The 22,980-nt window shown below is 64.6% G+C and overlaps 8 protein-coding genes across 8 annotated transcripts in view; 1 reads left to right on the forward strand and 7 right to left on the reverse strand.

The window, feature by feature from the left end:
• F751_3167 (hypothetical protein) overlaps window positions 1–212 on the reverse strand; it is a gene marked incomplete at both ends in the record, with an annotated part of 2,540 nt that extends 2,328 nt beyond the window's left edge. Inside the window, one exon of the mRNA XM_011399035.1 lies at window positions 72–212. Coding sequence (XP_011397337.1) covers window positions 72–212 — 141 coding nt within the window. The remainder of the gene's footprint in view (window positions 1–71) is intronic.
• A 1,165-nt stretch (window positions 213–1,377) lies between these two features.
• Window positions 1,378–2,785, reverse strand: F751_3168 (hypothetical protein; the record flags this gene model as incomplete). The annotated part of the gene is made up of 6 exons (XM_011399036.1): window positions 1,378–1,506; window positions 1,598–1,756; window positions 1,882–2,029; window positions 2,174–2,291; window positions 2,516–2,556; window positions 2,691–2,785. The coding sequence occupies 6 exons, from the start codon at window positions 2,783–2,785 to the stop codon at window positions 1,378–1,380; spliced, it is 690 nt and encodes a 229-aa protein (XP_011397338.1).
• A 341-nt stretch (window positions 2,786–3,126) lies between these two features.
• Window positions 3,127–4,751, reverse strand: F751_3169 (hypothetical protein; the record flags this gene model as incomplete). Its single annotated transcript, XM_011399037.1, has 3 exons — window positions 3,127–3,331; window positions 3,513–3,938; window positions 4,660–4,751. 3 exons carry the CDS (start codon window positions 4,749–4,751, stop codon window positions 3,127–3,129), a joined length of 723 nt encoding a protein of 240 aa, XP_011397339.1.
• Window positions 4,752–5,366: 615 nt separating this feature from the next.
• Window positions 5,367–11,970, reverse strand: F751_3170 (hypothetical protein; the record flags this gene model as incomplete). Its single annotated transcript, XM_011399038.1, has 15 exons — window positions 5,367–5,678; window positions 5,889–6,055; window positions 6,268–6,379; window positions 6,611–6,694; window positions 6,882–7,172; window positions 7,341–7,394; window positions 7,527–7,575; window positions 7,987–8,225; window positions 8,433–8,534; window positions 8,783–8,911; window positions 9,172–9,364; window positions 9,550–9,875; window positions 11,186–11,357; window positions 11,631–11,718; window positions 11,826–11,970. 15 exons carry the CDS (start codon window positions 11,968–11,970, stop codon window positions 5,367–5,369), a joined length of 2,463 nt encoding a protein of 820 aa, XP_011397340.1.
• Window positions 11,971–12,563: 593 nt separating this feature from the next.
• Window positions 12,564–12,713, reverse strand: F751_3171 (hypothetical protein; the record flags this gene model as incomplete). The annotated part of the gene is made up of 1 exon (XM_011399039.1): window positions 12,564–12,713. The coding sequence occupies one exon, from the start codon at window positions 12,711–12,713 to the stop codon at window positions 12,564–12,566; it is 150 nt and encodes a 49-aa protein (XP_011397341.1).
• Window positions 12,714–14,131: 1,418 nt separating this feature from the next.
• Window positions 14,132–14,952, forward strand: F751_3172 (hypothetical protein; the record flags this gene model as incomplete). Its single annotated transcript, XM_011399040.1, has 4 exons — window positions 14,132–14,272; window positions 14,470–14,565; window positions 14,704–14,795; window positions 14,910–14,952. The coding sequence occupies 4 exons, from the start codon at window positions 14,132–14,134 to the stop codon at window positions 14,950–14,952; spliced, it is 372 nt and encodes a 123-aa protein (XP_011397342.1).
• Window positions 14,953–15,498: 546 nt separating this feature from the next.
• F751_3173 (50S ribosomal protein L14) lies at window positions 15,499–16,197 on the reverse strand (the record flags this gene model as incomplete). The annotated part of the gene is made up of 3 exons (XM_011399041.1): window positions 15,499–15,643; window positions 15,833–15,894; window positions 16,048–16,197. The coding sequence occupies 3 exons, from the start codon at window positions 16,195–16,197 to the stop codon at window positions 15,499–15,501; spliced, it is 357 nt and encodes a 118-aa protein (XP_011397343.1).
• A 327-nt stretch (window positions 16,198–16,524) lies between these two features.
• Window positions 16,525–22,862, reverse strand: F751_3174 (putative ubiquitin conjugation factor E4; the record flags this gene model as incomplete). The annotated part of the gene is made up of 19 exons (XM_011399042.1): window positions 16,525–16,839; window positions 16,997–17,071; window positions 17,268–17,552; window positions 17,770–17,820; window positions 18,032–18,142; window positions 18,294–18,413; window positions 18,644–18,761; window positions 19,072–19,376; window positions 19,555–19,663; window positions 19,833–19,970; window positions 20,186–20,497; window positions 20,669–20,739; window positions 20,924–21,046; window positions 21,201–21,376; window positions 21,561–21,630; window positions 21,885–22,036; window positions 22,176–22,407; window positions 22,533–22,639; window positions 22,781–22,862. The coding sequence occupies 19 exons, from the start codon at window positions 22,860–22,862 to the stop codon at window positions 16,525–16,527; spliced, it is 2,952 nt and encodes a 983-aa protein (XP_011397344.1).
• Between the last annotated feature and the right edge of the window lie 118 nt (window positions 22,863–22,980).

The raw sequence follows: 22,980 nt of genomic DNA on the forward strand, positions 1-22,980 counted from the left end.
TCACGGACGGCGGGACTTCGCAGGATGGCGGCCTCCAGGCCTCACACTGCATGGCATTGGCACGGACGCACCGATAACAACTGCTGCGACATGCCGACGAAGTTGACGGCCATTGGGGTCGCGGCCTGAAGGTGCAGCCTGAAGGGGGGCTGCAGGCTGTAGCTCTGCAGGTACTGCAGGGCCTGTCCAGCGGCTGTCGAAGTGCTGTACATGACCACCGCAACCATTTGCTTGCCGCCCGCCGCTATCGCGGTGGCCAGGTGGACGATGGGGCCGACTGTCGCGAAAAGATCGTACAGCTCCTGGTGCGACACGCTCGGCGTGAGGCCGCGAACTTCCAAAGCGCGAGCAGTCATTGTTCAAGGTGGCGGTTGAGCGGGCACAAGTCAAGGAGGCACAAAGGTAGGGGACCAGGGTCGGTCAGCGTGGTGAGGGCTGGTCGCAGTGCCGAAATTCAGCGCGAGGGCAGGAATCAACGATGCCTGCGCTGTATTGCAGTCGAGGGAAGGTGAGTTCACAAGCAAAGCCTGCCGTCGGTGGTGTTGGAACCTGTTTCCAACGGAAACCTCTCGACACCGCCCAGGTGGACACCCTCCCTCCGGACTACACCTGGAGCTTCCTCACGCACGTGGGGGCCCGAGGGGCAGTTCGGGCGACGGTCTTGTGACATCTGTTCCGGGAGTAATCACCCTCAATATTGCACCTTGCGCGATACAAAGCAAGTAAATTGCTACATGAAATGTTGCTTTAGGGGTTGCGCTCGATGATGTGGCGGCCTATGTTGTCCTGGTGACTTACTGCTTCTCCGGCACGTCCGGAGGTTTCCCAGCTGGAGTGCCGCGGCAACGTGGAGGCCAGTGAGGGGATGCGGATCGCAGGCAGGACGCCTATTCTCGCGAATCCTCCTAATGACCCCCGAAGCGTCCTTGTGACGGCAGGGAGACGGCATTGGAGAGCTCGCCCTGCGGGGCCCCGTGCTCAAGCCATTCCCCAATTCCCCAGCCGCCGTGCCGTCGTGAGGGACTTTTGGTCCGGGAGGGTGGACACCTTCCGAGCCGACGCCCTTCCTAATTCGACCTTTGATCCAGGAGAGGGCAAGGACCGTCCCAAAAGCCAGCCAGTGCAGTCCATACACAAACGCGGTGCGAGCCCACTGCTGCGGCAGGGCGCAGGCCAGCACTCCATAGATGTACCTGTGGGGGTGGATCCCAATCCATGTCAGTGAGACCTGTAACCATCTTCAAGCTGGGCAGAATTCAAACAATATTTCGCTCTCGGATCCACACAGTGAAGTCCCCGCAGCAGCTGCTCAACACGTCTTGCACCCCAACGCCCATGCCATGGCATCTTAACTCCCTTCCCCAACCAAAAAGCCTCTCACTTTCCGACGATCATGTAACGGATCACAGCAAATGTGGTGTAGGCGGCTGCCCAGCCACTGACCACGCCGGCCATGGAGGGTATCACGGGGATGTCTGCCAGCCAGCCCTCAATGAGCATGAACACCTTGGCAAGGACACAGAGGATGAGGTGGTTGAGCAGATGAGGTCCAGGTCTGCAACCTTTTGCACCGACCTTCACCAACTCCCCACCTCACCACATTCATGCCATGCTGGTTGTAGCTGCCAAAGTTGCAGATTCCCTCCACGGCTATTGCACGTGCTGCTGCGTCCGGCAGTGAATAGGCCGACGGCAGCAGCAGCGTCCACGTCATCCCCGTCAGCACCAGAGCCATCTGTGCCGGGGCTGGAGGCCGCTGGGTGAGGCAGGAGGCCGTGTAGAGGAGCGGCAGTGGCGGCGGGAGCATCACACCTGGTCAGCAGCCCCCCAGCGCATTCGTCTGGACTGTCCGCCCTCTCGCCTCGCGGACCAGTCACGCACCGTCCCTAGGATGTGAAAGGCAGCCACCATCCAGAATGCCAGGCGCGAGGAGAGCGCCAGGAGCGCCCCGTCCGGCGCCTCCCCCCGGACGTCTCTCCAGCTGAGCCAGGCGCCCACGAGGAAGTAGGCCGTCATGAGCCACCACGTCCTGCCATGCGGAAGGAAAGAGTGAAAAATGATGGCATGCCAGCTCAGGGCCCAATTCTTCATGGGCATCCATGTCCAGTCTGCTCAGACAACCGGCAACTCAAGGGATCCATGGCAACCACACATGTCCCCACCAAGCTCATACCACATGGTAAACCATTTGGCCAGGAGGCCCCACCCCGCCCAGAAACCCTGGATGAGGGAGAGGCCTAGGGAGTAGAAGCCCACAATGCATCGAAATTTGGCCAAGCGCCGGGAGGATCCTGCAGGGGGATGAGCTAGTGGTCATCTGAATGGTGTGCGCCACCCTCTGCACAGGGATCAAGGAGTGGCATGCACCTCGGCGGCAGGTCCAGACAACAGCAGGGCAAGGTGCTGCTGTGGGGCCTCGAGGGAAGCACATGGGCTGGAATGGGCAACCCAATGCACATGTTCTCCTGGAATCTAGGTTTCGCAGTGCACAAATCTGTGATGGAGCAACTCAGACCTGCAGTGCGCGTCAGATCCTCCAGGCGAGGCTGCCAGGTCCTGACCAGGTGGGTGCAGGGATGGATAGTTGCCCGGCAGTTTGAAGTTTCAGTCCATGACTTCACGGTGGTGATGGGGGTGGTGAGCCTGGCTCCAGGACTCGCATGTACGACATAAAATGACATTACAGGCACCTGAGATTGCCAGGGAATGCTCGCAGGATGAGGACGGCCTGTGCAATCACCACGAGGTCCAGCGCGATGAGGGGAATGGGGAGGGCGCCAGGCATCGCCCGATCTGCGACCTGGCGCCGTGCACAGCCAGCACTGTATGAAATAATATCTCCCACGAATTCATGAACTTGAGGCTGAATCAGATTGGCGGAAGCCTGCGAGGTGGCCCGCCAGCTTGCACCAGGTCAAAGCCCTCAGCTTTGGCTTCATGTGGCTTCATTTGGATGGAGCCCGTCGAACGCCTCGGGCACAGAGCCGTAATATATAGCACGCTCGTCCTCTTCTTACATCAGTAAGCAGGAAACGGGCCCTATTTGAGTAAACTTGAAAATTTTGAGCGCTGACAATTGCACAGGTGTGCTCCTGCAGTCATGAGAGAGATCTCAACGCACGTTCATTAGGCCGCATGTGGCTTTGCGGTCGGCCTGTCCGCGCCGCCATTGGACGCGATGGATCTCTGCGACTCCACCCTCTCCACCAGCTTCTTCTTCCGGGAGACCAGAGCCAGGACCAGGCCGAAGGAGGCCCATTGGAGGGCAGGGATGAGCAGGGCCGCGGACCACTGCTGCATGGCGCCGCCCTCAAAGATGGGGTAATGAAACCTGTGTGGGTTGCGCAGGCTTGCGCTGAGGTTGGTCGCAGGGAATGGGCATCAGGTGTGCCAGGAACGTAAAATCCCACATGAGGATGGCTTGGAGGTGCAAAGGACCCTGCAGTCCCCGCCCTGACGATGATCCCCTCATTTACGCGATCCTGATTTCATCTCCACCTCCACCCACTCACTGGTCCCACACTATCTTGCTGAAGGACTCGAAGAGGAAGTAGAGTGCGGTCCAGACGCCCACCCAGCCCAGATACCTGGACTGGAAGGGGAGGTGGGCCAGGAAGAGCTCCCCCAGCATGAACACCACGTTGCCACCGTGCTGGTTGTAGCTGCCAAAGTTGAGCATGTTCTCCAGCTTGTCCCGCCGCTCGCGTGGGTCGGGCATGGCCAGCGCGGCGGGGTAGAGGATGCCCCAGGTGATGACCAGGAGCAGCCAGACCATGGCCTGGTGGACATGATACAGGACGAGGATGGCGCGGGGGAGCCACAGGCCGGGCCGGCGGTGATCGTCCCCGGCGCGTGGCGAAGGGGGGCGGTCCATGTACCGCGTCGTCCAGCTCGCTATGGTGGCCAGCACAAAGTACAGGACCAGGAGGTACCAGGACCTGCATGGGCAGGAGTGGTGATGGGAGTGGACGCTGTGGGCTTTGCTTGCTGAGGGTCAGGACGGCAGGTGGGGGGATTGCATGGCTGTACGGGTCGGCACGATGTGGACATGTCCAAGTGGCAGCAGCAAGCGGGCCAGGACGGCCGCCGGGCAGCAACAGCCCTCCCCACCGGCCTGCCGCTCACCACATGGTGAACCAGGGGCAGAGCTCCGTGAATCGAGCCGCGGGGCTGAGGCCCAGCTGCCAGGTGCTGAGGCCCAGGACGTATGCGCACACGCTCGTCCTGTACCACCTGAGGATGCGTGGCGAACCTGGCGCAGGGGTGTGTGGGATTCTGTTTCTTGGAGGGGCAGGCGAGCTGCGGCGCATCTCTGGAGGGCAGGGCAGAGGTGCAGTCTCCCATTTCAACCCTCGAGTATGCCGATGGGTGACGTACAAGAGCAGGACTTGGCACCCCCTTAGACTGAAGACCCGCCTGCTCAAGGAGCATCCCAGGGGTACCCTGGCCTCACCATAGGGGGCATGCGCTGTGACCTCCTCGAGGGTGGGATGCTGATCACTGCATATTGGAAATGGCGGCGCCGCATGCACATCTTGCTTCAGGACCGGGGCCAGATGCACGCCTTGCCTGGGATGCTGGCTCGTACCATGGGAACTGGCTTCCATGCGCACGGCCACCCAGCGTGCACATTGTGACAGAAACATTCCTGTGTCCCACCTGCCAATCTTCAGGACATCATGTCGTAGCAGGATGTAGGCCTGCACCGCATTGATGAGCTGGGCTGCCACAAAGGCTGGAGGGAGGACCATGGCAGCGGGCTCAGCCTAGCACAGGCCTAAGGTGGGTTGTTGGGGAACAGAGGAAGGACCTGGCTCAATTTCGAAATAATGAATGGAAAGAGGCTCAGGGAGACTCCCTCAGCCCATCGAGAATCGTTCCAAGTGTCGTTGGGCGGCTCCATGTGCAGCCTCATCGGTGGGCAGTGTCGACGACGGAGACCCACCTGTCATCGAATAGAGCCTGACACCAATGAGCACGCTCTACGAGTCCTATTCCCATGCATGAGTCTCTCTTTTCGAGTATGTCGCGTCTTGGAGTGGGGGCCCATGCCCGCCAGGGCCCGGGGTGGAGATCCTGCGCGTGGATGCAGATTGCGGCTTCCCAGTGGAGGCCCACACTCCCCGTCACACACTAGTAGGAGGCCGTTCCATGATGGCTGCCCCTCCTTGTCACCCTGACCAGTCTATCCCTGCTCCTTCTCCCGCCACACACTCATCAGCCCCTCCCTTCCCCACCGATCACATCAGTCGCCCGGCTCCATCGCAACCCCCCCCTCCCCGCCGTCTGGCAATTGGTCACACGTCTCATCACTGCTCCAGATCGTGTCAACTTCCACGTCCCCGCCCGGGCCAGAGCCCCGCGCGTCACCGACCCGGGTCTGCCCGGATGTACAGCGCGTTGCTGTGCACGCTGCTGTAGCGCTGCGCGCGCTCCTCCGCCAGGTCCTCCACCGACTCCCGCCCCGCCGCCAGCTGCCAGCTGTCGCCCAGCGGCGCCGCCTGCCAGCCCTGGCCCTTGTGCCAGGCCTGCAGGCGCGCCGACAGCTCCGCCTCCTCCACCAGCGGCGCGTCGGTGCGCAGCAGCGGCGGCGCGCGCTTCAGCGCCAGACCGCGCGTCGGCGGCTGAATCGGCGAGGCGTCCCGCGACTCGCCTGCGCCCTCCACCGGGTCGGCGTCCTGCCGAACAGAGAGGTCGTTCCGGTACCAGGCCAGGGGGCGCGGGGTGCTGGCCTCGCCCTCCTCCACCTCGTGCAGCGTGGACAGGCGGTGGGGGGGGGCGCCCCGCCCCGCCTCTGCGCCGTCCTGGCCAACCCGGTCCCCGCCCGCCACCGCCGCCGCCTCCTGCCGAGCCTCCCACTCCGCCACCTGGGGGCCCAGGAAGCCCACGGTCTGGCCGTTGGACAGGCGGTGCAGCGTGGGGCCCGCAGCCGCCGCGGCCGCCGCAGCCTCCTTGGCTTTCTTGGAGCGGCCGCCGCCACGCAGCATCTTGGCCAGCTTGTGCAGCGCGCCCTTGGACTTCTTGCGCTGCATGGCGCTGGGCGCCAGCTCCACCACTGCGACGAGGGGGTGAGAGGAAGGGAGGCGGCGGTCGAAGGATAAGTCTTGAGGTTGACCTGAGGATGGGCACGGTCGGTGGCCTCCCGAGTCATCACGTCCATCGACTGTCGGTCGCTGCCTGTTGCCTGGGCCGGCTAGCACAGCCAGCCGGGCATCGCCCCTGCCCCCCCACCCCACCCCCCCCCCATGAATGAAAGGGGTGCCTCACCCGTGTCGGACCAGGATGTCTCCTGGCTCATGGCGGAGTGGGGGGTTTCGCAGGCCGGGGTCAGGGACCCCGGCGCCCGCGGCGTGCCATCCACGCTCGGTGAGGGGAAGTGCTGCAGCCGGCCGGCGCCGGCGCCCGGCGGCGGATCCCCGCGCATCGCGGTGAACCGCCGCCGCAGCTCGGCCTCCACGGCCGCCTCGGCCGCCGCCGCCTCGTCTGATTCCAGACGCCCCCCGCGCGCGGCAGGCCCATTGTCCCCGGGCCGGGCCCCCAGCTCCTGGGCGCGGGCCTCGCCCGGGGCGGCGCCCAGCGCCTCGGAGATGGAGGTGCGCAGGGAGGCCACCAGGTAGTCGGCCAGCTCCCCGTCCTGCCTCGACGGCCGAGCGCGCGGCTCGCCCGCCCGCGCGGTCTCCGCGGCCGCGCTCGCCTGGGCGTGGGGAAGGGTGAGGGACGGGCGGGAGGGGGTTGAGTATCGAGTGGCTGGAGGAGGATCAACGGCTCGCATGCGGTCGCCTCCCCCCCTCCTCAGACGGCGCGCCTCCTCATTCAGCTGCCCCTCCGCAGCCCACCTCCCTCCCAAACAGAAAACGAACGGACGACCCGGCACGCCTCACCGCCTCGGCCCGCGCGGTGGCCAGCTGCGCGGCCAGGTCGGCGATCTGGCGCATGGCGAGCTCGTGCCCCGTCTGCGTGGCGGCCAGCTGGCCGCAGGCCCCCGTGTGCTCCGACTGCAGCGCGTCGTGCATCTGGCGCAGCGCCGCCAGCTCCTCGCCCAGCGCCGCGGCGCGGCGTTCCGCGCGTTCCACCCGCGACGCGGCGGCGGCAGCGGCGGCCTGGGCCTCCGCCAACAGCGCTTCGCTGGCGCGCAGGCGGGAGCCCAGCTCGCGCTGGCCCGCGTTGGCGCCCTGGGGGTGCCGGGGGGGGTCATCCGTGGGAGTGAGGGAGGGAAAAGGAGGGAACGCTGGCGTGGGGAGGGAAGGGAGCCTGACGTGCCAGCTGACAAGCAGGTCGTGCGGGATGCTCGAAGGACACCTCCGCCCCCCCACTATCACCGTTGCACACGTCATCCGCACCTCGAGGGCCTCTGCCAGCTGGGCTGCCTCGGCCTTCTTCTGCTCCGCAAAGGCCTGTGCCGGCGCGCGAACCCCGGTGTCGGGAGTGGGGCCCAAATGCACAACCCTTGCAGCCAAGGGCCTCACAAGCAGGCAGTCAGGAGCCCACACCCAGCAGGCACCGCCAGGGCCCAGCCAGCATCCCACCTGCAGCTCATCCACCATATCCTGGCACTCCGCGAGGGCGGCCCCCCTCCTGTTCACAGGCGGCGGTTTGGTGGATGGAGGGTGAGCACAGCACGACACCACACCTCACATCCAAGTATCGCCACAGTCAGGCGCGACCTCGAGGCCCCCGGCACGGCGCCAGACTTAAAGTAGCACCCCACACCTGGATACCATCCACGCGCGCAGTGGAAGCTCTCCCCTTCCCCCACGCCCAGGCCCCACCCACCTCTCGCACTCCTCCTGGCAGGCCTCCAACTGGGCCGCGAGGCGGCGGACGTCCGCGGGCCCCTCTCCGCCCGCGCCACGCCGCGCAGGGGACGCGGCGCCCGGGGTGGAGCCGCCGCTCGGGCTGCCGGGCCCGCGCATGCCACCGCGCAGGGGGGTGCTGCCCTGGCTGCCGGAGGTGATGCGGCAGCGCGCGGGGGAGGAGGCGGCCGACCAGCTGCCGCCGGGCAGGCGCAGCGACTCGGCGCCGGCGGTGTGCTGCGAGGCTCGCGGGGTGGTGGCCGCCGCGGACGCACGCTCCCCGCCCGCCCCTCTGCCCCGGTCGGAGGCCACCAGCGCCTCCACCTGGCTGCGCAGCGCGGTCAGCGCCGCCTCCAGCTCCGACACCTGAGCGGCATGCTTTGCGCGCTGGGCCGACAGCTGCGCGGCGTGCTCCTCCTTCAGCTGCGCCAGCTCGGAGGCACGCAGGCCGGGGCCGGGCAGCGCCGCGGCCGACTGCGCGCGGGGCGAGGGGGGGAAGATGTCGGGCGGTGTGCAACAACTTGCATTCCCACTGCTTGCATGCTTGCACACGGACCTCGCCTCGGATGGAGCACGACCCCCTCCAATTTTCGCTCTTCTTTCCCCCACGCCCTTCCTTTCCTCCTCATCCCAGCTCACATCTCGCTGCTGCTGCAGGCCCTGCGCCTCTTCCAGCTCCGCGAGGTACCCGAGCTCCACCTCCTGCAGCCTCTGCTCCTGCTCCAGCCTCAGAGCCGCCAGCTGTGGAGAGGGCGTTGGGTTGTGGGAGTGGTGGTGTGGTCGTGGCTCCGTTGGTGGGGAAGGGGACGCTGCACTGCCACGAGGCGTGCAGGCAGCTTTGAATGACACGGGGATCTCAAAGACCTGACCACCCCCCCCCCCCCCCCTCCCCATCTCGCCGGTGCTTATTGTAGGATGCAAAACCTCGCTCAGCGTGCCACATCATTCGGTACTGTCCTGACCCCTCATTCCCAGACCACACGCCGCACCTCCTCCTCGTGTCTGGCCTGCAGCTCCTCCAGGGCCTTGGCCGTGGCCGCCTTTTCAGACTGCAGCGCTTGTTCATAGGAGGCCAGGGCCTCCTGCATGCCGCCGCTGCCACTGTTCGACGACATGTCCTGGGGGAGGGTGAGGGGGCCTTGATGTGGATCCGTGTGTCAGCACTCTGGTCAGCTGTCGTGCCCTGTCCAGGCCTGGATGGGCCCCAAGACACATCAATGGTTCCAGTTCTCAAAGCACAGATTACTGTGGGGGCTGCACAGAGACCACAGGCTTGGGCAGACATCTCCCTTCCCCACCCCTCCTGCCTTTCCCCTTCAATACGTGCCTGGTCGGCGCCAGGGCGCTGGTGTGCGGGGGAGGCAACCTCCCGCCGCACCTCGCCGCTCGCGCGCAGGTGGCTGAGCCGGGCTCCGGGTGGGGAGGAGGTGGCGCTGCCCCCCGACTCGCCTCCCGCCCTTGCCATGAGCAGCGCCTGGGTGGCCACCAGCTCCCGTGTCTCCCTCTCCAGCCGAGCCTGCAATTCCTGAGTCTCCTGGGCGTGGGCTGCCCCCCTCTCGCGGGCACCCTCCCTGGTTTGCAAGGAAGGGGACGGAAGGGCCATCAGTGTGTGTGCCAGGTGGAGAGACTGGCCTCGCACACCCAAGGCCCTGACCTCCCGCCCCCACCAGAAACTGCCACGCAAGGTCGCGCACTCCTGTGTATCTCATGACGCAAAGATCCTGCTCAAGCAGCCTTTCCTCCCAAGAAAACCGACCTGCTTGCATCGAGTTCGTGCCTGCACGCCTCCAGCTCATGCTGGCAGGCCTCCAGCCTCTCCACCGCCGCTCTTTCCCGGGCCTGCGCCACGCCAACTTCTCCAGCAAGAGCCTGCAGCCGCGCGACCTCCCCCATCGCGGCCTCCAGCTGGGCCTCAGCCGCGCGCGTCCTTTCCTCAGCGTCCCTTACGCGCGCCTCCGCGTCGTACATTGTGCCGCCCTCCTCCTCTCCATCGCCGCCTTCGGCACGCGAGGCGACGCTGCCCTCCGCCGAGGACGCCAGGGACGCCCCGCCGGCGCGGCAGCGCAGCAGGTGCGCCTGGCGCTTCGACATGCGCACCGCGGATCCCGCCGCGGCCCCGCGCGCCCTGGCGGCCGCCAGCTCGGCGTCGCGCTCGGCCAGCGAGCGCTGCAGCCCAGACACCAGGTCCAGCAGCTGCGACAGGTGGCGCGGGTCGGCGGCGGGCTCGGGCGCGACTCTGGCATCCTTCCTGTCCTCCTCCACCCCCACGCCCTCCTTTCCCGCCACGCAGCAGGAGCTCGGCGCGCAGGCGCTCGGCCTCGGCCTGCGCGGCCTGCCGCGCCTCGCTCTCCAGCCCCAACCCGTGCCTGGCCTCCTCCAGCTCGCGCGCGCCCGCCTGCGCGGCGGTCGTCACACGGTCCACGCACCGTCGCGGAGGGCGCGCACCTCGGTGTCCGGTCGGTGGCCAGTTCCGCGTCGCGCGCGCGGCGCGCCAGCGCCTCGCTCTCCTCCTCTGCGGCACGCACGCGACGCTCCGCCTCCGCGCCGGCCCCCCGCGCCGCCTCCAGCGCGGCCTGCAGCGCCACGCAGCGCGCGTCGGCGCCCTCGCGCGGCGAGCGCGCCTCCGCCACCTCGGCCTGCGCGGTGGCCGCCGCGGCGGCATGGCGCGCGGCCGCGCGCTGCGCGCGCCGCGCCTCCTCCCGGGCGCCCTCTGCCTCCCGCTCCAGCTCGTCGGCTGCCGCCGCGGCGGCGCGCGCGGCCTCGCCGGCCTCCCGCGCCTCGCGCTGCGCGCGCTGCGCCCTCGCCGCGGCCTCCGAGGCCAGCGCCTCGCGCTCCTCCGCCGCGCGCCGGTCCTCGGCGCCTTGCGCCACGGCCGCCGCCAGGTCGGCGCCCAGCGCCGCATTGGCTGTCGCCAGGCAGCGCGCCTCGCCCTCCAGCCGCGCGCGCTCCGCTTCGGCCTTACCTGCCTCGTCTCGCAGGCGCTCCAGCTGCACCCGCAGCCCAGCGGCCTCGCCGCGCAGCTCGGCCACGGCCGCCTCGCTTTCTTCCTTCACGCCCCGCATCGCCGCCTCGAGCTCGTCCAGCCGCGCCCGCAGCCGGGCGGCCTCCCCGCGCGCAGCCTCCGCCTCGCCCCGTGCCTCGCGTCCCCGCGCCGCCTCGCCCTCCAGCCTCGCCTCGGCCTCGGCCAGCGCGGCCCGCGCCGCCGCCAGGCGCTCGTCAAGGCGGCTGCCCTCTGTCTCAGCGTCGCCCAGTGCGCGGCGCAGGCCGGCCTCGGTCTCCTGGGCGCGGGCTGCCTCGCGCCGCGCCGCGCGCAGCTCCAGCTCCAGAGCCTTGGCCTCCCAGATCTCGCCCTCGGCCCCTCCCCCGGGGCTGCACCCCAGGCGCTGCGCGACCGCTGCCAGCGCCTGGCCCAGGTCCCCTGGCTCAGCGCCGGCGCAACCTCCTCGCGCGGGCGGGGGCGGTGGGGCGGGGATGGCGCTGGGGCTCGCCGCCCCCCGCATCGCGTCCACCACCTTCTCCAGGGCGGCGATCTTCGTCCCCGGCTGCGCCACGCCGTTCCAGGGGCTCAGCGGACGGGCGGGGCGGGGGGGGGAAGGGGCCCGCCACCCTGCCGGCGGGTGCCGGCCCGGAGCCGGCCAGCTGGGCCTCCAGCGCCTCCTGCTGCTGCTGCACCACGTGCTTCAGCTCGGCCGCCACCTGCATCCTGCAGTGGGAGAGGGGAGGGGAGGGTAAGGGAGGGGTCCCGAGCGGGATGCTGGGTCGTGCAATGCCCGTGCGGTGGTTGCAAGCATTGTGCAGAGCCCCAGAGCCCGCATGATGTGGCCCTGCGCAGCGCACCAGTCCTCCAGCTGGGACTGGGCCTCCATGCGCCCAAGCTCCGAGCGGTACAGGCGAGACGACACAGCGCTCGCCAGCTCGCTGGAGTCTGTGGGTGGGCGCGGAGAGTATATTGGAGGGAGCATGGACAAGGTGCAATGGGAAACGAGAACCAGGCATGCACTTCCGGACACCACAAACGGGACATCAACTCACCTTGGGCATTCTTGATGGCTGTGAGGGGGAGGGAGGACACAAAGGCCTGGACCTCCTTCCTGATCTTGCGGCTGTCGGGCAGGAGCCCGCCTCCCGGGCTGGGGTTGCCGGGACTGGCCTCCCCACGCCCGTGACGAACGTCCATGCTGCACCATTGTTGCGTGGAGGTACCTTGAGAACAATCCCATGAGCCCCTGAAGCATCGATGAAGCCCGTGGTCGGGCCCGCGGGTGGGAACGCTCTAACCAACTCTTCCCACCCCCAACCCCCGGCAACCTCCTGGACCCCAGTCACGCCCGATAGCCACACAGAACGCCCCCACCGCACCTCTTATCTATGTTTCGGGAGGATTTCTTACGTGGGATGGGGACTTCCGCCCCAGTCCGGCCCGCTTTGCCAAACATGGGGACGAGGCCCACCCCTCGCAGGCAGTCGCTGCCCACTGCCCTCAGATCATCAGCTCATGAAGGCGCGATTTCACGCGAAGGATTCCAGTCATTCAACCCAACACGCTGTTTGGCAAAGTGGTGGGGCTGGGCGGACGTTTGCAAACCCGATTCGCAGGGCGGGTTTCGTCAATGAAAATCAAATTTTGTACTGTAGCTGGGCGTCGTTTCCATCTCCGACGCGTTTTCCGAGTGGGATCCCGTGCACTTTTGCTTGGAACTGCACTCGCAGCGCTTGATACAAGGTGGTCTTGAGATTAACGTTTCAATATTCCATAACAAGTTCATTCCATTACAATGTGGGTTTGCAGGAGCTGTAAGTACTGACTGGCAAGTACATTGAGGAGATCCTCACCCAGACAAACCCAACTCCCCTTTCTGGCAAGACATGAGGCAATTTGCAAGGGCCTGAAAAGAGAATAGACACAGACATGCCATGCATGTCTTAAGACATGGAACGAGCTGGGAAGGAAGCTGTTCAAAACCGTCCGAGTGGTAAATTTTGAGAAAGCCCTCCAGGATGCTCGTGTTTGGGATGGATGCCTAAAGTCTGGGCGGCCTCTACGGGAGCGTGGCATGAGCAGCGTGTGAGACACAGAACGGCCCAAATAACTCTGTGCGTAGTGGAACAGGTAGGCTCGCTCAGATGCATCACAGCAGACTGTATACCACTGAGTACGCCAACCAGACATGACAGCCTACCATGCACCGCCCCAGGAGCATGCGCGAACCGGCCATGGGCCTCCCATATCTCACCTTCGGAGGAGAGCTGATATCGTCGACACATTCCTCAGGTCTGCTTCCGCAGCACTTGTTTGATGTATCTAGAGAAGAGGACTTCTTGGGACTCGGTGACCGCTGCCTCCAGCTTTCCGCGCAGTTCGGAGTCGATAATCTTTTGCAGCCGCTTATTGGGATTCTTCCATGGAGCAAAGTTCTCCGGGGGCCACCTTTGTAGGCTCTTGGCCAATTGCTTCATCAGGGGTCCCCGCTGCGTGGCCATCGCGTGTGACAAGTGCAGGCCCCTCGTAAGCGCTGAAGAGAAGCTTCTTGATACTCAGAATCTCTGAGTTAAAATATCTGTGGAAAGTGTGGGGGCGCATATAAAAGGCTCTGTTCCGAATGCAATAATCTGCCGTCCACGGCGAGCGCGCACAAGGTGTTGGCGGGATCAGCCCGTGACGAACGACCTCCTTGGTTTTCCACAGCAAGAAGTCATGTATAGCGTCCATTAAGAAACGCCCATTGGTCAAAACATTGAATGATCATAATCGCAAGACATTGGGACTGCTTGAATATCTTTGGGGTTGATCATACACTGTGAGCTTTGAAAAGAGCGGCCCCACCAATGATGCACACGACAATTGTCACCATCAGCCGATGTTATACATGACCTGAGAGCATCCAAATTCCACGTTCTAGGAGTAAAGAATATATATTGCATCTTCCAGGCCGCCCTGAATTACTGGACCTTGGTCCCAGTCCTCACGACATGTCCACATGTCTCGAAACACTCCCGGGGTCCGACTCCCTGGAGAGCCAGTCCCCACCTTCCGGTGGGTCTATGAGACCTGAGTCGTTTGGTGATGTGTTGAGGTCTGCGACTCGTGGCTTGGAAGAGCAGCCCGTGGCGCCCAACCTCCGTTCGGAGAGGCTGGGAGCAGGTGGAGGCCGTCCAAAATGCCAGGTACTGGGCTCGAGAATCAAGATGGCCCGCAGGAGTGCTTGAGTGATCCCCGATGTCCTCGGAAGACCGGTCTTTTTAGCAATTCACTGTGTGACCACCCCCTGCAACCGCTCCACCTCCATGTTGCCCCCTGCCCAACGTTCACCGCTGCAACACCCTTTCATTCCTTCTCCATGCCGCAGATCGTGCTGTCTCACAGTCCGGCCAAGCTGCACGGGATTCGGGATGAGAATGCCCGCCTGGTGAGCCACCTCACGCTCAAGCCATTGGCAAGTGCCTCTGCCTTCCAGGCCGACATTGCCACGCATGACAGGGTGGGTCCTGGAGCTCACCAGATGATTGAAGAACTATGGGCACTTTCCAGTTCACTTACGTGCCTGCTCCACCTGCAAGTCACTGTGTCCATGGCACTTGCCTCCTAGCTGTAGTCTCTTCCCAATCTTCTGTCAGTCCCATGCCTGCACCCTGGACCTTGCCGAGCCTCCTCAAACCCAGCTCGACCTTGATCCAGGTCCTGGACTGGGCGCAGACCAATTGTACCCTCCGGCGGCTGCGCACCGAGCGGGAGGTGCTCGCCGCCAACCTGCGCATGCACCGCAGGATACAGGTGGGGATGGGGAGGGAGTACGGCAGGTGCTCTTTGCCGGTATGCCAGGGTCTAACACACCATAGCGGTCTTCGGCCCGCTCTGCAAGCAGTATGATACATCAGAACCCTCACGCTGCGCTTCTCTTGCCCCACACAGGCGATCGTCCCCTCCAGGGACGTGGCCAGGAAGCAGCACGCCGCCGCCTTTGAAGCCAGCCGGGCTCTGGTCTCCCAAATCTCGGCGGCCAAGTGGGGCCCTGCATGCACAGCGGGCACCAAACCGCCGCAGCCGGCCCCAATGATCGACCGACGGCGTCCTTGGAACGACCGATTTCCCCATTCCCATTCGTGATTACTTCCCAGCCACGTCGCAAGCGCCCCTGCCACCCAACGCCATGTGCCGTGACGCCGTGGTCCTTGCCCTGTGTCTTCACTTCCAGCCTTGTACACATGGAACACATGCTAACATCTGCATCCTAACACACATTCCAGTGGGGACTTCCAATCATTGCTGCTGCCTACTTCAGGGCCTCCGCCGGTCCAGAGCAGCCAGGCTCGCCTCAAAACCCTTCTCCTGGGTCACATCTGCCGGGGCTTTCCCGCCGAAGGGAGATCCCGCCCCGGGCCACCAGCCTGGGGGAGGCTGGGGCGGCGGCATGAGGTTGGCCTTCTTCGCCCGAGACACCATGGCCAGCGCAAAGAGGGTGCCGGCGCTGAGCAGTCCCAGGGCGATCATCGACCCTCGGTCTCCCAGCTTGCGTGACATGGGGCCTGGAGGGTGGAGTCTGTCAGAAGGAAGGGCGAGGACCAAGGAGCCTATTGGCTTCCTGACGCTCGTGCGAGTGGTACCCTCGGCCTGGAGACTGCCAAGTTCTAAGGAGGTCAGCCCTGAGAGTTGTAGCCTCAGGCCTGCCGGTCGACTGCAGAGTCGAAACCCTAGGGGAGAGCGGGATCAGAAGATGCGGGCTGCTAGGCTGACGATCTTGAGCATCTGCTTGGCGCGCAGCTCATGGGTCACGAATCCCAAGACGCGGGTGCCGATGGGGATGCCCTTGGGGTTGACCAGGACGCACGCGTTGCGGTCAAACTTGATGGTACTGCACGGAGCAAGGGTTGTGGGAGGAGGGGGCGGGTGTGAGTACATCTGCCTGAACGGGAGGAGGCGAGTCAATCATCAGTGCACCCTCCGTCATCCAGCTGTGCACACACGCTACCAGTAGAGCATCCCAAAGGACACCCTTCCCTTGTGGGTTCTTGCCACGCCCATCGCCCCACGACCCTCCCACCTGCCGTCGGGTCGGCGCAGCTCCTTCTTGGTCTCCACAACCACTGCCTTCACGACTTGACCCTGAGAAAGTGCAGTGTGAGGTAACCACTCATTCTAAAAGCAAATACAAGCATGAATGATCTCATGTGCTGCATGATGCGCCCGGCAAAGGTTTGGCCTCCTTCGCCCTCCTGGGTGCCCACCTCCCAGACCTCCCACACTATCGTCACTCACCGGGCTGACTTTGCTGTTGCGAACGCCCTTCTTGATTGCGCAGGTGATGATGTCGCCGATGGCCGCGTACCGGCCCTTGTGCTTGATGCACTCCACCTCCTTGGCCCCGCTGTTGTCGCTCACAACCAGGCGGGTGCCGTCGATAATCATGTGGGCGGGCTAGACCCCGGACCTGCCTGCTACCTGGTGATTGAAGGATGATACAATTGATGTGACGATGTCTTGTACGGGCTGGTGTGTCATATGCGCGCGCCCTGTATTCACGCACTTAGGGTACCTGAAATTGGTACCGCACATCCTCGCCCACCCTGGCTATCCATGACATTCTGCGAAACCTCTTCAGATTATGCTGGTCCAATGCACCTCTTCATGAGCTGCTGACGCCCATCACCGAGTGCACCATGGGATGACAGCCTCTGTGTCTGGCACCTGAGACATCAGCGCAGCGCCACCCCAGACCCATGCCCCGCAACCTCCTCAGCCCTCCTCCATGTCGGTCTTCTCCTCGGCGGCAGCTGCTGCTGCGGCCCTGGCCCTCCGCTGCTCCGCCAGCCACGCCGCGATCTGGGCCTGCAGCTCCGGCATGGGCTCCATGTCCTTCTCGGACATGGGCACTCGGCTGAAAGGGTCCCGCTGGTCGGTGAGCAGGTGCTGCATGATGGTGGCTCGGTCCAGGACATTCCCGCTGGGCAGCTTGACCGGGTCGCGCATCAGCGTGCCCAGCACCGGGTCCTCGAATTCCGGGGGGATGTCGTCCAGGGCCTGCTCCTCCGCCTCCGCCTCCAGCCGCGCCTGCGAGGGGTGGAGGGAGGGACGGGACTTGGTGAGTGTGTCGGGTTGGCAGCCATCAGAGGGTGGGAAGGGCACATGTAGAGTCGGTGCGAGGTCCCCGAAGCCTTGCACGCCCCAGGCAAGTTACAGAGATTATGCCCTCCCAAGTCCCTCGCACCTGATCCACCCGCTTCGCCAGGCTCCTGAGGTCGGCGAGGTCGGCGGCGGGCAACGTCCCGAGTCGGACCAGCACCTGAGGGGGAGGTGGGACTGGGGACTGAGTGCATTGCCCTATGATTTACGGATGGGACCCTGGGACGGCAGCGCTGCCTGGCGACTCACTGCAGTGGCTCCAAGCTCCACTCAAACATCGAGAGACATCCTCCACCAAGCTCCCCACTCCTAAATTCCCCCGCCCCACCCACACCCCTCCGACCACCGCAAGGCACCTGGTCGAGGTACTCGAAGATGTCGGGGGCGTTGCCCAGGTAGTCAGTGTCGGCCACGCATGCCTCCACCCAGGCAGCTGCGTCCCGGCGGAACAGGCTGACGTGGAGGCTGGCCAGCTGGGCTACCAGGCGGCCGGGGTGCCAGTTGTACCGCTCCGGCTCCCGAAGCTTCAGCTTGCGCCGCTCGGAGGGCAGGGTGAGGTACTTGAGGAAGAAGTTGAGGATGCGGGCCTGCCGGTCGCGCACCTGCAGGTCGAAGTAGAGGGACCCCACCGCCTCGTCGGCCTAAGTCGGGGGGGGGGGGGGGGGGGACGGTGGGGAGTGGCAACCTGGGATCAGCTCCTGTGTATCTCAGGATGGAGCATCATGCGACACAGATGCCATCAGGCGGCCACACGTTGCTCTTTGTCTTGACATGGGAGCTGATCCTATAGCCAAGTGCATCCACCCATTTCTAGAGGCAGTGCAGGGAACCCCCAGGTGCACTGTCTCTCCCACGCACCGCAGTGTACTGCATGGTCTGGATGCACACGGATGCCAGGTAGAAGTCGCTCTGCGCGTGCGGTGTGGGAGACCGTCGGCAGGCCACGCTTGCTCCTCCAGGCTTGTCCTTGCCCTCACCTCGGGCATGGAAGATAGCACCCAGAAACACAGGGGGGGGGAGATCCTTGATATAGACTCTTTCCATGCAAGCCCGGCTGGGATTCATGACCAACCGCCAACTGGAGGTGGCATGATACCAGTTGCGAGCAACAGCACCCCACCTTGAGCCTGCCGCGGTCGGTCCGGAGCTGCTCCTCGCGTTCCGTGCGCTCTGCGTCCGGCAGCGCGGCCCAGGCCGCCTCGTCCTCCATCGCACGCTCGACCTCCTGGACCTGCGCTGGCGGGGAGGCGGCCGGGTGCAAAAAGGCAGACTGCTCAGGCGCGCAGGAGGGCCCACGCCCAGCATTTTGTGCAAGGCCCCACCCTCCGAGCACAGCAGCCAGCGGACCATCAGGGAGCACTGCCGTGGAGTGATCCACTCACCTTGGGCAGCGTCTCCAGGGCTTCCTGCAGCAGGAATTGCGAGTCGTTGATCATCATGTTGATGAAGCGTACGTAGATGTAGGGGTGCTCCTTGGCGACCCCGCGCCACGATGCTTGGTGCTGGAGGGGGGGAGAGGGGGGGGATGAATGGGTACTCCTTTGGAGAGCTTGCAGTTGCCAAAAGGCAGGCGTCAGGACAACAGGGAGTCGCGGAGGACCAGCAATGAGGAAGCAGGTCCTGTCGCAGCACAGCCTTGTCCAGGCATGGTCGAGACAACTCGCATGTGATTGATGCAAACCCATGGCCCCAGATCTCAGCATCCCATCGCAGCTGCCCATTGCCCCCTCACCTGCGGGAGCTGCCATAGGTACGCCATGATCTCCCCAATCTGGTATCGTGTGGTGAACTTTTCGTAAAAGGTGTTGTGCCGGTCTGTCATCTCGATGTCCACATACAGCTGCACCAGGCTGTCGGGGGTGAGAAGCGCAGGGTGAGGGTCATGTGTGCGCAGGGGAGATGTCGCTTGCACTGAACCCAGGGCCTTTCAGGCATGGGGTGTCTGGCAGGGGTCAGGGCCGCAGAAGCCGGGCACGACGTGCGGTGGCGCTGCAGGGCACTCCATGACATGCTGGTCAGCCACCCCTCCCTTTAAGTCTGCCTTGCACAGGACCCTCGAGCCCTTCGCCTGGCCAACAATGACCCTTGCCAATATGTCACTCACCAGGCAGCCTCCACCCATGCCCCTGCCAGAGCGGCAGTTCAAACCCACACTCATACCTCTTCACCATGTTGTCGAGCACCAGGGGGTGGGCCTGGAAGAGGGCCGCAATCTCGGCGTGTGAGGCCTGGGTGCGGGGGGGGGCGTTGAACCCCGACCCCGGGTCCTCGTTGGGAGGCATGAGGGCATGCAGCACCTCCACCAGCCGCCCCCTCAGGTACGGGTTCCGGACGTAGGCGGGGGAGGCGAGGCAGAAGGTGATGAAGACCATCAGGTCCTCCATGTCGCCCTGGGCCAGGCTGGCGGAGCGCTGGGTCTGGGCGACCAGAATGAGGATGTCCGCCAGCGACTCGACCCACGCCTCCTGCGCAGGGCGCCGGATGGGAGGAGGGGGCCATCCGTGGGACTTGACGGCGGCTGGCGCGGAGGCAACCGTCTCAAGCCACCCCTGAGCATCAGATCAATCAAAGCCAGGCGGGCCCAGCCTTGTCATGCGACGCCGCGGTCAAGCATGCAGGCCAGACCCACGACCAGACGCTCACGGGCAGCTGCCGGAACTCCATGGGCGGGCCTTCTACGAGCGGCAGCGCGAGGGCTCCCCCGGCGGCGAAGGCCGGGCTTGCCAGCCGCATCATGTATGTTGTCATCAGCCTGGAGGAGGTGGAAATCTCAGCACACGTTTAATCCGTGTGCCGCTGCCGTTCAGAACTACTGCTGCACAAGGCAGGAATCCTTCTGCTTGCCGCCGTAAAGGCACGCTGGGCCCCCACCACAATTGATCTGCTGGCACCAAAGAAAACCTTCCCCCATACCCTCGCACCTGCAGAAGGACAGGATGTTGCCCAGCAGCCCGGGGTCTAACAGCAGTGCCTGGTAGGCGGCGTCCGACCCCTTGATCAGCTGGATGATGCGCTGGTACTGGGTGATCCGGGATCGAACCAGGGGATGCCCAGGGAACCTGGAGTGAGGGAGGTGTCCATGTAGGCAGAGGGTCTGTAATTTTGGAGGTGATTAGCCATGACAGCTCAGCACGCCTGGGTACTGCGAGGGAGGCTGACGCTCAGGCTCCCCCCTTTCCGCTCCATGTTTGGCACTCAAGCCATCTGAAAGACGAGTCAGGGTGCAACACAGGGCTGGCCTGCACCCCAGAAACCCATCCGAGCCATCGCTCACTCTGCCAGGTGAGCCTCCAGCTCGGTGAGCGCATTCTCATAGTCGCTGACGCGCCGGCCGAGGGACCTCAGGTTCTCAATGCACTTGGCGTACCCCAGGCCCTGGCAGCGCGCCATGAGGAAGAAGGCGTCGCACATGAAGTGGTACTTGGGTGCGGTGGGGCTTGGGGAGGGCCCCGCTGCACCAGCCTTGTCCCTGGAGTGGGAGACATCAGCCCACTCCGTCGCCCAGGCGCGGACCTCCTCCCCCGTAGCCGCCACCCTCGTCTCGTCAAAAGAAAGCGGGAGACGGGCCTCCGGATCAGACAGGTACCTGGAGTAGGGGAGGGAGGGGAGGCAGACGGGGGATTGGGATACACCACGGAGATTGGAGGAGGGCTTGCAGGGTGCCTCGCAGGCGGTGTCCTGCCATACGACATCCCATCACGTTGTGGGGGTTCATGGTGACCCTCGTGCAGGCCAGCCACCCTCACTGCATGCCTACCGGGCATTCAGCTTTGGCCACGCTTTGGCACTGCTGGCACCCATGAAGGGCAGGCACAGGCGGACCAGCGTCTGCATGAGGGAGAGTGGACGATGGCATGCATGGTTGAGGGGTTCGCAAGGCTCTGGACTGTGAGCGCCTCCGTGACATGCATGCTTTCCACTCTCCTCAAACATCCCTGACTTGCAATGCAGGCACCAGTACCCGCCTGGCACTCAGCTCTTCCGACCCAAACTATAAATCCCTTCTGCCTACCCCCGTCAGGTTGATCATAAATCCATCGGTGGACGCCACCTTGAGGTCCGAGTGCATCTTTGCTCGCTCAGCATTCACTTGCACGGCCACGGTGAGCCACTGGAGTGTTCCCTCTTTGGTATCCTGCGGGCAGTGATGCAAGGGGCGTCTGGTCAGCACGTGTCAGGCCATGCCAGGCTGACCTCGTCAGCTGCACCTCTGACGCCAACCCATCGGAGTTCCCCTCAATGGACACCCTGCCCCCATTCTTGAACCCAGCAGGAGCAGCACGGCACACGAAACATGCCTGGCCGCGCAGGAGGTTGAGGACCAGGGAGTGCAGGGCGGTGTGGAGCTGGTCGGAGGCTGCCTGCAGAGTCTGCACCCCGCTACGGATGTCGGCGGGGCGGGCATCTGAGCCCAGGGGGAACAGCTCATCCACCACGTTTGGCATGCGCTGCTTGCCTGGCACAACTGATCAGGGGCAAGGTGGGTGGGGTGCAATGGCACGATACTCAGTTTGCCTGTGGTTGAATAAGTGGGGTAGCCACCAGCATGGGGATCCCCAGAACCGGCCCAACAGATGACGCATTGTGACATCGAGCAATGCATCACCCTGCCCGGGAATTATCTACGAGGCCCTGGCCCCAGGACCCACCGATGTCTGGTATCCCGCTGATTCCAAAGGCGGCACCCAGCAGCGTCTTCGCCTCCAGCTCCCGCCCATTCTGTGTCCGGGTGCACAGAGAATGAGCTAAGACATTCAGTCACTTTGCATGTGGCTTTGGGAGATTCCCCTGATGAGGCATCTTCAGCCCAGCCACTATGTCACTGCGGCCATTAGCCTCCAGATCAACAATTCCCCAGGAAGCACAGGGGCATCTGCAGTGTAGGGGATGTCACATCTCATGATGGCGCCTCGTCACCGCGCCCCAGCAGCCCTGCTCAAGCACCCAGCAGCCCCATCATCAGCGTCGCCCACCATGGACGAGCCACCCGCCACTCCCCACAGGGGCAGCGAGAGCAGGCCTGTGACCACTGCCCGGCTGGAAAGGAAGGCCTGCAGCAGTACCAAGGGCCCTTGGAAGTCGGCCAAGAGAGATACGGTCGAGAGTCGGTCGATCAGCTCATTGGCTGAGGGGGAAGAGGAGGAAGTAGACTGGGTTGGTGAGTACGAATTGGTGCTGGGGCATGGCCAGGTGCAGCGCTCGCCCTCCGGGCACCCTCGCCTCACGCAGAGGCACTCCCAGCCAGCCGACCCCGAGGCTCTCACCCATCAGCGTCAAGATCTCGGTCCAGCTTTCTTCCTGCTCCTGGGACACGAGGTGGGCGGCCAGGTCGTCCAGGAAGGCCGGCGGGAGAGGGGATGCCCCGCCCCGCGGCTCGGGGGTGGAGGGCATGGCGGGGCCTGGGGTGAAGGCGCCGGTACTACTCGACCCCCGACCCACTCCCGCCTGCAGCCCGTCCATGAGCTGCAGCGCGCCCATGCTCTGCGCCGCCGCCGGCTGCGAGGGTGGGGATGAGGGCATGGAGGTCGGGCGCAGGAGCGGTCAGAGGCAGGGGCGGCGCCGAGGCAGACTCGACAGGGAGACTGACATGCAGAATGACACTCGCACGGCCCTGCGCCAACCTGCGGGAACATCTGCAGGGTCAGGATGAGGGCTGTGTAGGACACCGTCAGCTCCTTGGCTAATTCCAGCAGCTTGACCAGCGCCTGATCCTTCCCACGCAGCTCGGCTGTGGTGGGTGGGGACGGGAGTGAATGTAGCAGTGTCGGGATGGGGTGCAGTTCCCTATGGGGAGAGTGTGTCGCATACCGCCCACTGAAATCCCTCGCTTTGGCCTTGATGTGGAGGCCATCGCCAGCCCGTCACACACCTGAGGCACGGACGTAGCAGCCGACCAGGTAATGCACTGGCCACTGGGGGTATGTGGGAGGGGGCGCAGCCAGGCGCGCCATCAGGGCCCTTTCGAGGGTGAGGTCATTCAGCTCTGGCGCCGAGCCCTCTGTCACCAGCTCCTGCAGCGTACCATGATTACTGAGTGTGAGGGCATGCAAGCTTTCCGAGAACAACAGA

The sequence above is a fragment of the Auxenochlorella protothecoides genome (genome assembly GCF_000733215.1).
Source record: "Auxenochlorella protothecoides strain 0710 unplaced genomic scaffold scaffold33, whole genome shotgun sequence".
Classification (NCBI taxonomy): Eukaryota; Viridiplantae; Chlorophyta; class Trebouxiophyceae; order Chlorellales; family Chlorellaceae; genus Auxenochlorella; species Auxenochlorella protothecoides.